The sequence below is a fragment of the Rutilus rutilus genome, assembly GCF_951802725.1.
Source record: "Rutilus rutilus genome assembly, chromosome: 12".
Lineage (NCBI taxonomy): Eukaryota > Metazoa > Chordata > Actinopteri > Cypriniformes > Leuciscidae > Rutilus > Rutilus rutilus.
Window position 1 is genome coordinate 7203004 of NC_140217.1, and position 13696 is coordinate 7216699.

The following is a 13696-nucleotide window of genomic DNA, read 5'->3' on the forward strand; positions in this document are numbered from 1 at the left end:
GTGGTGGCCAATCAGAGGACGCCGACGGCAGCGGCTCGTCCAATCAGAGGCGGGCCTACAGGCAACAGACGCTCTAATGAGCAATTAGAGATTTTACAGTGGACAAAAAAAGGATAGGATTCCCCTTGAAATTGAACTAATATAGATATAATAGAAGAAAGTGTTTTTCAAGTGCGCGTATTATATGTTAAGAGATTCTGTTGTTTTGGATTTAAGATTTAAATAGTTCAGAAGTCTTTAAACATAATACAATGGTTACACTTTACATTAAGGTCCCATTAGCTAACGTTTTTTTCATTAAATAATATTAACTAACAATAGACAATACATTTATTACGGTATTTATTCATCTTTGTTAATGTTGGTTAATACAATTCAGCTGTTCATTGTTAGTTTATGTTAGCTGAGGACCATTACATAATTTTAATTAACAATAATTTAATAATATTAAGATTTAACTTTTGACCCTTTTATTAATTTATTAGTAATGTTAAACTAAGATTAATAAATGCTTAAAAAAGTTAACACATTTTTATAATAAAATTAATAACAATATATTTATTGATGCTATAAGAGCATATTAATTCACCTTTTCTGTGAGGTTGTCACATTCTGCTTTTAATAGATTTAATTGCATTAATAATTGATGTCACTTGTTCCAAAAGTATAAAAATATCATGCGCAAGCTATACTATTCACATGAATCTTCATAGCACTCTATATAACTCTGTAAAACCTATAATACACTAATTTAGTGTTCTCAGACAAAACAAATAAAGGCTTATGTTGCCTTTGAAAGTATGAAAAGATATTAACTTTATTTGTTGCATTGTTGTCCATCTCACAGAAAACATTAACTGACAAGGATACATTGTAAATATAGTTTTCTCTTTCTGACAACTGAAAATATTTTTTGAAAAGATATAATGTAACAAACATTAAATAAATGTAATAGCGAGGCCGCAGTTATTGTAGCCTTGTAAGAACATGAGATGTTTTTTTCCTTCTAAGATGCATCTGAGATGTTGTGCTAATCACATCTTTTGTTGACAGACAAACAAGCAGACATAAGGATACAATACAAAAAAATATATATTTTTAATAACATTTACCAAAAAATGTATTTCCAAGACCAAGTACTGGTGTGTGTTGGCTCATTTGTAAAGGCAATCAAAGAGCCACTCTGTTGTCTTTGGCCCATTTCTTCATGATGCGGATGATGTACTCAACTTGTGGGTTGCCAGTGCTTCTCAACATCGGCAAAACCTCCTTCAGTGTCTCTCTGAAAACAAAAAATAGCAAGCACATGTGTTTGCTGTGAATATTTTTACAGATTTTTATAAAGTAAGAATAACTTTTTATTTTAAGATCAACATTTACTGGGCTGAAGGAATTTAGGTTTACTTGATTATTCATATGTATGGTTTTTCTATATAAAAAAAACAAATCTTAAAATGTGAGTATCCAATTTGATACATCAGGCTTTTGAGGAACGTTTATTTGTTCATCTCTTAATCATCATTGTATTGAATTGCATTATATGTTTATTTCCCATAATAAAAACAACAGAGCTTTGATTATAAAACTAAGCATTTAAATATTATTTTATTAAGAGATATATAGTAATAACTGATACTTGTATGTATTTTATGTACGTATGTAGTCTGCTCTAGTGTTATAAAGTAAATCTCATTGATTTATATTAAGCTATCAGAATTTCATCTTACTTTTCGGCCACATGAATATCAACAACTGCACCACGTTGCATATTTTTGCTCAGTTTGGACCTCTGAATTAAAAAAAATAAATTCTCCTCAAGCATGAACTCTATATTCTCCTATATGATATGAGCAATAAAACCCTAATGTTTCAATAAACATTTTTATAGATTTTATCTAAAGGTTCAATAAACAGTTCCATTTGAAAAGAATTACTATTATTTCATACATCAGGCTTTACAGGGTTAAGTAAATTACTAAGAGAGTTTAGTTGAATAATGTGAACCTAATAATAATGGCTTTAACTCGTTGCTCAGGTATGGCATCGGTTCGTACCTGGACTCTCGGCCTGCCAGTATGAGCTGGAAGATCCCAACACACGCTCCACGCTTCCCTTCCCAGTACTCGGGGTTTTGATCCAGTCTCTCTAGAGCATCAAACGCTTTAGCTGCATAGTAGAACTGCCCCATCTGATAAGAGGTCATAGAATACATAGAAATAATCTAATGAAACTTCAAAGCAGAATCAGGGATGTAGAAATACCAGCATAAACTTCTGAAGTTTGTGAACTTCATAAACTCCTCAACAACATGGCAATTTTCTTAGCAACCAAGTATGAAAGTAACATGTTAGTTAGAGTCATACTATGGCACCTTGTAGCAGTCGTTTGCGATGAGCTGCAGGAGGCTGAAAGGGTCAGATGAGGTTTCCAGCCTCAGATAAAGCTCCCAGGCCTGTCGAGCTTTCTGATTCATGATGTCTACAGCAGAGGGGGAGGATGACATCAGAGAGTGAGTGGTCTGATGTGTCTTTCCAAAAACTACCTGAGCCATTCATCTTCTTTACAAGCAAAGCAGAATTTTACTAAAGCAGAATAGCAAAACAGCTGGCCACAGATCAAAACTTTTGAACACATAGAAGGAACCTACAGCAGCGTGCCAACCAGCTGAGGTAAACGTAATCATTCTTGATCTTCTCAGTCTGGATGAGCAGGAACACCTGTTCACATTAAATTCAGATTCAGTCAGACTTGCGCTCGGTTCCTAAATCATGTTAACTGAACTCCGGGGTGTTCTGTACCTCTTCAGCCTCCCTGTAGTTTCCCAGGGCAGCCTTGGCCTGGGCGTAGTTAAAGCTGAATGTGTCGTCGTTGTAGAAGTAACTCTGCCGGGAAAACCAGACGAATATTTGAGGAGGATGTGTTTATGTTTCTGCTCTCAATTCAAACCCCGATATGTGAAATTACCTTGACTGAGTTGAGATATATTAGCACATCTTCAAACTGTTTCAGCAGGAAGAAACAAGAGGCCATACACTGCCTGCCCGGTATTGTGTCTTATAAAACAAAAAAGACAACAGAAAATACATCATTGAATGCGTTTTACACGTCCAAGGCAAAATAAAATAAAATAATGTACAAAATCTACATTTTAATTGTGTTCGATATAGCACAAGGTCAACAAATACAAAATGAATACTCAAGCACCTTATGAAAAAGAAAAATGCTTTTGGTGAGTAAATAAAGTTATTTGCCAGTTGGTCTGCAATCAATCAATCCATCCATCCATCCATCCATCCATCCATCCATCCATCCATCCATCCATCCATCATCTATCTATCTATCTATCTATCTATCTATCTATCTATCTATCTATCTATCTATCATCCATCCATCCATCCATCCATCCATCCATCCATCATCCATCTATCTATCTATCTATCTATCTATCTATCTATCTATCATCCATCCACCACCCATCATCCATCCATCCATCGTCCGTCCGTCCATCCATCCATCCATCCATCCATCCATCTATCTATCTATCTATCTATCTATCTATCTATCTATCTATCTATCTATCTATCTATCTATCTATCTATCTATCATCCATCCATCCATCCATCCATCCATCCATCCATCCATCCATCCATCCATCCATCCATCCATCGTCCGTCCGTCCGTCCGTCCGTCCATCCATCCATCCATCCATCCATCCATCTATCTATCATCCATCCATCCAATCCATCCATCCATCCATCATCCATCCATCCAATCCATCATCTATCTATCTATCTATCTATCTATCATCCATCCATCCATCATCCATCCATCCATCCATCGTCCGTCCGTCCATCCATCCATCCATCCATCCATCCATCATCTATCTATCTATCTATCTATCTATCATCCATCCATCTATCTATCATCCATCCATCCATCGTCCGTCCGTCCATCCATCCATCCATCCATCCATCCATCCATCATCCATCCATCCATCCATCCATCCATCCATCCATCTATCTATCATCCATCCAATCCATCCATCCATCCATCCATCCATCCATCCATCATCCATCCATCCAATCCATCATCCATCTATCTATCTATCTATCTATCATCCATCCATCTATCTATCTATCATCCATCTATCTATCATCCATCCATCTATCTATCATCCATCCATCCATCATCCATCGTCCGTCCATCCATCCATCCATCCATCCATCCATCCATCATCCATCGTCCGTCCATCCATCCATCCATCCATCCATCCATCTATCATCCATCCATCCATCCATCCATCTATCATCCATCCAATCCATCCATCCATCATCCATCATCCATCTATCTATCTATCTATCTATCTATCTATCTATCTATCATCCATCCATCCATCCATCCGTCCATCCATCTATCATCCATCCAATCCATCCATCCATCCATCCATCCATCCATCCATCCATCCATCTATCATCCATCCATCCAATCCATCATCCATCTATCCATCTATCCATCTATCTATCTATCATCCATCCATCCATCCATCCATCCATCCATCCATCTATCTATCTATCATCCATCCAATCCATCCATCCATCCATCCATCCATCCATCTGTTTTAGTATGAGGATATAGGGGAAAACTCACTCTAGAATAAAATAATAAAAGTTTAAATACAATCTCGCTTAACTCGACACATTCACACTGTTGTTTTAATGGAATCCATTCAATATGACTATACAATAATAATAATAATAATAGTAATAAATTATTATTGTTGTCGTTGTTCAAATCTTTTTTTTAAATTATAAACATTAATTTATATTATATTATATTATAAGAATTAATTACTTTCTCTGCTTTCAAACATTAAACCACAGGTGGAAAACCAAAATAAAAGGGGAGACCTCGAAGCTTTGAAGTCTTTCTTTGTTGATCACTGATGTTATAAATGATTCTCATTACAAATTTGGGAAGATAGTTGACGCGTTGCGTTTTCAAATGCACGTTTTAATAGACCCAAACTCAGAGTGCTTGCAGAGATGGAGCTTGTGAGGAGCTGAATCGGGCCGCTCCGAGACACTGAAAACAGTGACGCGCGATTCATGCACTCATCTGATCTACATGAAATCACGCAAATGACCTATTTTGGCTTTTTTTCATGGTTTACAGCGGTTTAAAGAAAATGTAATATTAGAAAATATAAAATAATATTTTATTTTGACCATGTTAGGCACAAATTACATTTAGTACTAAAATAGAAAGGACATCTTATTGAAAGCCACCTTTTCGGTGTAGGTTCAGGCATAGTTTGAGCCAAGAAAACAAACTCTGTCACTGACTCCCTTCCATACAGCACAGGGGCCCGGCTGCTGAACCAGCGCTAATACTGTTATTGTTAGCCTAAACAATGATGTTACCGCATTCACTGGCTGAGCCTCCAACCAGCTGGAAAAACTGCTGGGCAATTTTTAAATGGTCCCTCTGTAAAAATACACAAACATATAACGAGATTAGAGAACATAGATTTGGGAAACATGCACAAAGGCTTTGCTGAGAAATGGAGTTTGAGAGGAAATACTGTTAACTGATGTAAATAAACCTCACGAACCGATCCAATTTCTTGTCCCAAAGCAGCGTTCACCACCCCCTTTAGAATATATTCCTGTGAATCACACCAGAGAATGAAATGTTATCACTAGACCCACAATGTATTTTAAAGGTCATTAAACCCTAAAATACATTTTAAAGGGTTAGTTAACCCAAAAATTAAAATTGAGTCATCATTTACTCACCCTCATGTCGTTCCAAAGCCGTAAGACTTCGTTCATCTTTGGAACACAAATGAAGATCTTTTTAATGAAATCTGAGAGATTTCTGTTCCTCCATTGACAGTCTACGCAACTACCACTTTGACACTTTGAAGGTCATAAAGAGATCGTAAACCTAATCCATATGAAAAATTTCTGAAGAGACACGATCACTTTATTTGATGAACAGATTGAATGTAAGCTTTTCTTCACATATAAACACTGATCAGCGAACACATCAGTTGTGGTAAACGGAAGCTCAAGCATGTTCACTTGACGTGTGAGAACCAATGAGGTTCATTCTTGTGTTACGCAGCACGTCTGAGCTTCAGCAAGAACCAATAAGGTTCATTCTTGTGTTACGCAGCGCGTTTGAGCTTCAGCAAGAACCAATGAGGTTCATTCTTGTGTTACGCAGCACGTCTGAGCTTCAGCAAGAACCAATGAGTTTCATTCTTGTGTTACGCAGCACGTCTGAGCTTCAGCAAGAACCAATGAGTTTCATTCTTGTGTTACGCAGCACGTTTGAGCTTCAGCAAGAACCAATGAGGTTCATTCTTGTGTTACGCAGCACGTCTGAGCTTCAGCAAGAACCAATGAGTTTCATTCTTGTGTTACGCAGCACGTCTGAGCTTCAGCAAGAACCAATGAGTTTCATTCTTGTGTTACGCAGCACGTTTGAGCTTCAGCAAGAACCAATGAGGTTCATTCTTGTGTTACGCAGCACGTCTGAGCTTCAGCAAGAACCAATGAGTTTCATTCTTGTGTTACGCAGCACGTTTGAGCTTCAGCAAGAACCAATGAGGTTCATTCTCGTGTTACGCAGCACGTTTGAGCTTCAGCAAGAACCAATGAGGTTCATTCTCGTGTTACGCAGCACGTCTGAGCTTCAGCAAGAACCAATGAGGTTCATTCTTGTGTTACGCAGCACGTCTGAGCTTCAGCAAGAACCAATGAGGTTCATTCTCGTGTTACGCAGCACGTTTGAGCTTCAGCGAGAACCAATGACGTTCATTCTTGTGTTACGCAGCACGTCTGAGCTTCAGCAAGAACCAATGAGGTTCATTCTTGTGTTACGCAGCACGTCTGAGCTTCAGCAAGAACCAATGAGGTTCATTCTCGTGTTACGCAGCACGTTTGAGCTTCAGCAAGAACCAATGAGGTTCATTCTTGTGTTACGCAGCACGTCTGAGCTTCAGCAAGAACCAATGAGGTTCATTCTTGTGTTACGCAGCACGTCTGAGCTTCAGCAAGAACCAATGAGGTTCATTCTTGTGTTACGCAGCACGTTTGAGCTTCAGCAAGAACCAATGACGTTCATTCTTGTGTTACGCAGCACGTCTGAGCTTCAGCAAGAACCAATGAGGTTCATTCTTGTGTTACGCAGCACGTTTGAGCTTCAGCAAGAACCAATGAGGTTCATTCTCGTGTTACGCAGCACGTTTGAGCTTCAGCGAGAGGTTTGCTCTCACGTGTCACGCAGGTTTGGTTGAGCTTCTGTTTATGTTCGCTGATCAATGTTTATATGTGAATAAAAGCCTAAATTCAATCTGTTCATCATATAAAGTGATAATGTCTCTTTAGAAAATTCTGACTTAACTGCTCGATTCATATGGACTCGTTTTACAATCTCTTTACGAAGATAAACAAAAGTCTTACAGGCTTGGAATGACATGAGGGTGATTAATGAATGACCGAATTAGCATTTTTGGGTGAACTATCCCTTTAGCATATGTACAGGTTACACATCAATGAAAACATTAGCACTCATTCGCCTGATTTCACAATTTATGTTTAATATTAAGGGGAACGATTTTTTCATTTTTCAAGAACCATTTCTTTCTTCCAGTTTAAAAAGCATAGTTGCACCAAATGCGAGGTATACGTTTATTTGGCTGCCGTTGATGGAGAGTACGTGTCAACATCATCAGTTTCTGAGCTTTTCTCTGCATTATTCATGATAATTCACTATTTTAATCCAATCACAGTGCGCTGTATTATGTATGAGAGAAACAAGAATTAGTGTGGCCTAAATACCTGGGGTGTGGTGGGCTCAAGATCTTTGATGAGTTTGTAGGCCTCCTGAATGTCATCTAAAAGTCAGATGACAAAAGTTATTAACTAACCTGATTAACCAGTCTCGCTGTATCTGCTAAAGACAAAAGGCCACACCTGATCAACCCACCTTGTCTGAGATAATAGATGACCAGGTTGAGTCTGGCCTCTGATATGACGTCAATCAGGGGAGGCAAAACCTGCAAGGCCCCCTCACCCCCGCGAAACACCACCAGATTGTGCTGGATGAGCTCTTTAGCGAACTGAAACGAGCTGGAGGAGATATCTATAAGGTTCTTCAGCTCAGTCTAAAGAGTCAAGAAGGAGAAAAACGTAAAATAGAGAATTTAAAACCAACATGCATTTTACTTTCTTAATAAATGTTATTGTGAACAAATGATCAGTTCATGTTTCCTCTAAAATGACTTGAAAAGACCTGGCTGAAAAACCAGTCTAACATTGTTTCCGCATAACATTACTACATTTCAGATCACATTTCTTAATCCAATCGAATCACGAATGGATAAAATAAAGTGTTACATTTTTTCGGGTTTGAAGGCAGTACGATTTTTTTATATTCAGCAAGGATGCATTAAATTTATCAAAAGTTTGTTACATTTTTTAATAAATTATGCTCTTTTGAACTTTCTATTCAACAAAGAATCCTGAAAAAAGTATTGTTTTTGACATGTTTCAGCAAATCAGCATATTAGAATGATTTCTGAAGGATCATGTGACACTGAAGACTGGAGTAATGATGCTGAAGATTCATCACAGGAATAAATTATATTTTATATTATTCAATTAGAAAACAATTAATTCATTTTTTTATCAAATTAATGCAGCCTCGATGAGCATAACAACAACCCTCTTTTAAAAATCGTACTGACCCCAAACCTATGAATGGTAGTGTATGTCACATTACCGAATGTAAATGCATCGTAAATGAATGCTGTCTTAAAGTAACTTTGGCCTTGACTACACAACCTCAGGCCCTAACGTTATAATTAGTGTATTTGTATACATATTCGTTTAGCTGACCTCAGCAGCTTTGCCATTGTAGAGTCTGAAGTGGTTGCAGGCTTTGAGGTTGAGGGCGATAGTAGAGTCAGGAATGCTCTGCAGATACACGGCCAACACCTCCTGAGACACGTCATAATAATCCAGTTTATAGTAACACAGAGCCACATACACATTCAGGGCAAGAAAGTCTCTGTAGAATTGAGAGAGATGAGTCATTAGTCAATGTAAAGGTTTATTTTTTGTTGCATAAATGCATTTGATTGTTTCTCAGAGATGCTTGATCATATGCTGATGTGATGACGATGTGTTGTGAAGCACCTGTTCTGCAGTAAGATGCGTTTGTAGATGTCAATGGCCTCCTGGTAATGAGAGCGCATGTAGTGAATGGAAGCCAAGCTCAGTTGATCCTCTGTCACGTCCTCCAGGTTCTGATGGAAACCCATCAGCTTCTTTTCATCATTGAACTTCAGAGAGCCGAACAAAGCAGATAATGCCATTATCTTCAATGTGCTCCCATAATAATGTCACGTAGGGGATGAAATATTATGGAAAAACTGACCTTATGAGCTAAATGAAAGAGTAGGCGATTCTGAAGCTGAGATTTTGGCCCTGAAAAAGACAGCAAGATTAGAAAAAATCTATTTCTAATAAATGCAGTTCTTCCTATTCATAGAAGAATCCTGAAAATGAAAATATACCATGGATTCCACTTTCCACAAAATTGATCATTATAATAAATGTTTCTTGAGCAGCTAATCATCATATCAGAATGAGTTCTGAAGGATCATGTGACACTGAAGACTGGAGTAATGATGCTTTACCATCATAAGAAGAATAGCCTAATATTTTAAAATATATTAAAACAGAAAGCAAAATTTTTTTTTTTTATCAAATAAATGTGAGCATATAAGATTTCTTTCAATTTTTTTTACAAATTTGATCAACCCTTTGTTTGTGAAGACAAACCTTTTAGTGCTGCCTCCTCCGCCTCTGAATAAAGCCCCAGGAAAAACAGCGCACAGCCCAGAAATACCCAAACATCCTCTGGACACTCCGGCCTCAAAGTGAGCGCCTTGTACTCCTGAATAAATGTAACAAGTAAGAATATTTCATGTTATAAACAACCAATTTACATCAGCCATAATGTCACTCAAAAGCCCCTTTCACACAGAGCGTTGATACCAGAAAATTGCCACAGAATTGCTATAGTGCCTTCTGTGTGAACGCAAACGTCCCGAGATTGATCCCGGGATGGGCACCTAATAACATTGCTGGGATCAGTACTGGAACACGCCCTGCGTGAACAATCGCATGACCGATGCCGGAAGTCTTTGTTAATGTCATGTAATGGCACGTGTCTTTACTGGATGTGTGTGAACGCATGCACAGATTCCAGAAAATCACTGGCAGTGTGAATGAACCAAAAATCAAACAATCCCAGGACACATGATCAGTGTCTTTTCCCGGAATCTCTGTGTGAAAGGGGCTTAAGGTGATTCATCCCCCAACCCAGCATAACCCAGACTGGAGCCAACATCCGGCAGAATCTCTTTCTCTAACCTCCATTGCTCTCTGGTGGTCCCCCAAATGAAAGGCACAGAATCCGATCCAAAGGTCTGCATGCTCCACCGACTCTCCGCCATTACGCTGGAACTGATATTACAAGAGAGTCTAAAGTGTACGAAAGTTCATAAGATCATATAAACGTCATGGAGGTCTCATGTGGTTGTTTTTGTACCTCTAATAGAGTCAGAGCTCCCAGGTAGTCTCTTTGGTTTAGATAATCCTCAAGTCTTGGAATCTTTTTCGCTTTATTTTTCTTTTTCTTCTCATTAGAACCGGCGGACGCCTCTCCTCCCACCGCTGGCTTCATCCGTGATAAGAGCTTCAGAACAGAAACAAGAGTTTGGTGCTATTAGGATGTACAACAGTTCATCTAAATGATATTATATCACTATAAGTAGCTACATAAACATAACTTACTCCAGTTTGTAATCATTCATGTACATATCCACTCATTTAGAACAATAACCTGAGCAAATCTACTTATTTCTGAAGCGATATGTGCATATTTTGTGCAAGTTTATTCATTGGCTATTTTACAAAACATTTGCACAATCCTTTGCACCTTAGTCGTGCTTTACAGCTTATCTTTGCACAAAGTGATTATTTTATAAGTAATTTATTGAATTTATAATAGATAGTACAAGCACTATTGTATACTATACTGTATACACTACATAATCAAAATGTTGAGGGAGGAAAGTTTTTTTTATGTTTTTGAAAGAAATCTCTTATGCTCACACAGGCTGCATTTATAACTGTGAACTATTATTACAGTTATTTAAATAACTCTTGTGTATTTTAATGTATTTTACAATATAAGAATAACTTTGTAAATGTAATTAAACTCCAGTCTTCAATGTCAAATGATGCTTCAGAAATCATTCTAAATGTACTGATTTGCTGCTAAAATAAAAATGTATTATTATCATCAATGTTTAAAACAGTTTTTCTGTTTTTTTTTTTTTGTGGGGAAACCATGACAAATTTTTTCAGGATTCTTTGATGAATAGAAAGTTTAACATATTTGAAATAGAAATCTTTTGTAAAAGGAATTTAGTTTAGTTATTATAATAATTAAAACTGGCAATAAATACATATATAAGATATAGTTCAAAAGGTAATAAGACACCAGCAAAATAAATATTTAACAATAAGGATTTTTAAAGTTGACATTAAAGATGAGCACATTTTCTTGAATTCATATATATGACGGCTACCGTTACACTAAAAAACACAATTACGCTTGCTTAGTGCAATTTATTGTATGATTTTAATAACAAACCAAATCCAGCAGAGTGTTAAGTTATGTTGGTTGATACTCACCATGGTGATTATGATTCTGTCCCTAAAAACAGTCCTGAAACTAACCAATCATTTTACAATCACTCTGACCACCATAAAGCCGATCAAATGAATCACACGCAATACAAACAACGCTGATTTAATTTAGATCCGTTAATCCAGGAACAGTATTTCTGTAGATGAGGTGAACTAGCCAGATAACGTTAGCCTGCTAGCTAGCAAACTTGCTAAGCGACTATGTTTAGGTGTGCACACAAGATGTTAAGCAGATGTTCGTTCGACTTTGAACAACACACCCGATCCTACCTCCTGAACTAAATAAAATGATAGCTGCTATATAATAACACAAAGCAGGAATAACATTTGCTCGTGGAGTTGTGAGCATTCCCTAGCTAATCTCTACTGGCGGCGCGGCGGCATCACGCTGTTGCTACGCAACCCGCTCTTCTTCACTACATCCATGGCAGAAGACCACCGTGTGATATGATTCTTTCTCAGAGGTTTGCCGTGTGTTTTTAATCGAAAGATGATTAAAATATATCACAGAGATGCCGAAGAAAAAATATTAAAGTTTGTCAACCAGAAATACAATTTCTTTTAAAATATTATTATATGTAGTAACTAGTAACGTTAAGCAAAGAATGGTTGTCACTCAAGCACTGTGAAAGCCCCAGTGGCCTAATGGATAAGGCACTGGCCTCCTAAGCCAGGGATTGTGGGTTCGAGTCCCATCTGGGGTGGAACGTTTTCGTTATAACTTACATAATACGACCATTTGATTGATACATATTATGTGTTCAACACCTCCTGGGAAGTTTGAAAGCAACTTGGTTGCACTGACTGACTCTTAAGATGTCAGCATCATTGTTTTGTCTCAAGATGCACATTAGTAATTGTTTTATTTTTCTAAGGCACGCTAAGATGTCCTAATTTAACTAAGGCCTAATCCTGGCTTAAATGTAAGCCATGTCTGTGAAACCAGGCTTTAATGTGGATTGGTACTACCACTTTCAATCAAAACATAGCTTCACAACTTTACTTTGTTCAATATATATTAAATAATTATGGCAGCAGTATTATAAAGCTGTGAGAAATAATTTATATCAAAGGTCAAATCCATTTTTGTCCCACTGAAACACCAATGAAGTATTAACCCCATTATTAAGAGGTGTGAAATACATCTCTTGAAGACATCTGGCCTCTGGGAAAGGGATGGTTGTCCTTGGCAAAGGTTATATTAAAGATTATTTGGGTTGATTATCAACTGGCAGGATTCTACAATTAAAGAGAAAGAGTGGAGTAAAACTTAATTGTGGGAAACAGGCAGAGGTGGACAGTAACAAAGTACATTTACTTGAGTACTGTACCCAAGTACACTTTTTGAGTATCTGTACTTTACTTGAGTATTATTTTTTCTGGAAACTTTTTACTTTAATTTCACAACATTTGAAAGACAAATATCGTACTTTTTTCTCCACTACATGTCTGTCAAGGTCCTTGAGTAGAAAGTAGTAACGTCAGTCAGGGGATGATTTTGGTTGCATTGTGGTTGGAAATGAAAGTCAGGTTGACGTCAGAACCCCAGATTGGACTTATTCAATCCCACTACTGGAACTGTGTTCTAGAAATAAATTTGATATTGATATGAGGGTAGGTAGGCAGGCATAAAATACTGTATTACATACAATAATAAAACAATGCATTGATATTTACTTTTGATACTCAAGTACTTTTAAAAATGAGTAATTCTTTACTCGAGTAAAAATCAGTCTTTACAAATTTGACTTGTAACGGAGTAATATTTGACCAGTAGTATCTGTACTTTCACTCAAGTCGTGTACTTTGTCCACCTCTGGAAACAGGAGGGGTTAATCTTACAAGAACATTAGTTGCACAGTCATTGCCAAGCACAACACCCTGAATGGCATCCTGACCAGACA

The 13696-nt window shown here is 37.3% G+C and overlaps 1 protein-coding gene across 2 annotated transcripts; it reads right to left on the bottom strand.

Annotated features, from left to right (window-relative positions):
• Positions 1-800: 800 nt before the first annotated feature.
• ift56 (intraflagellar transport 56) lies at positions 801-12212 on the bottom strand. Of its 2 annotated transcripts, XM_084425895.1 has the most exons (18): positions 11778-12212; positions 10627-10773; positions 10449-10541; positions 9855-9969; positions 9448-9497; positions 9207-9352; positions 8907-9078; positions 7996-8173; positions 7848-7903; positions 5796-5831; positions 5612-5665; positions 5421-5484; positions 2965-3053; positions 2799-2882; positions 2648-2717; positions 2372-2478; positions 2055-2188; positions 1031-1282 (listed from the first exon to the last, which is right to left on the bottom strand). In XM_084425895.1, exons 1-18 carry the CDS (start codon positions 11778-11780, stop codon positions 1171-1173), a joined length of 1710 nt encoding a protein of 569 aa, XP_084282021.1. In that variant the 5' UTR covers positions 11781-12212; the 3' UTR covers positions 1031-1170. The 2 variants fall into 2 exon arrangements, with proteins under 2 accessions (XP_084282022.1, XP_084282021.1); XM_084425896.1 differs by lacking the exon at positions 5796-5831 and having other exon boundaries at positions 801-1282; positions 11778-12211.
• Between the last annotated feature and the right edge of the window lie 1484 nt (positions 12213-13696).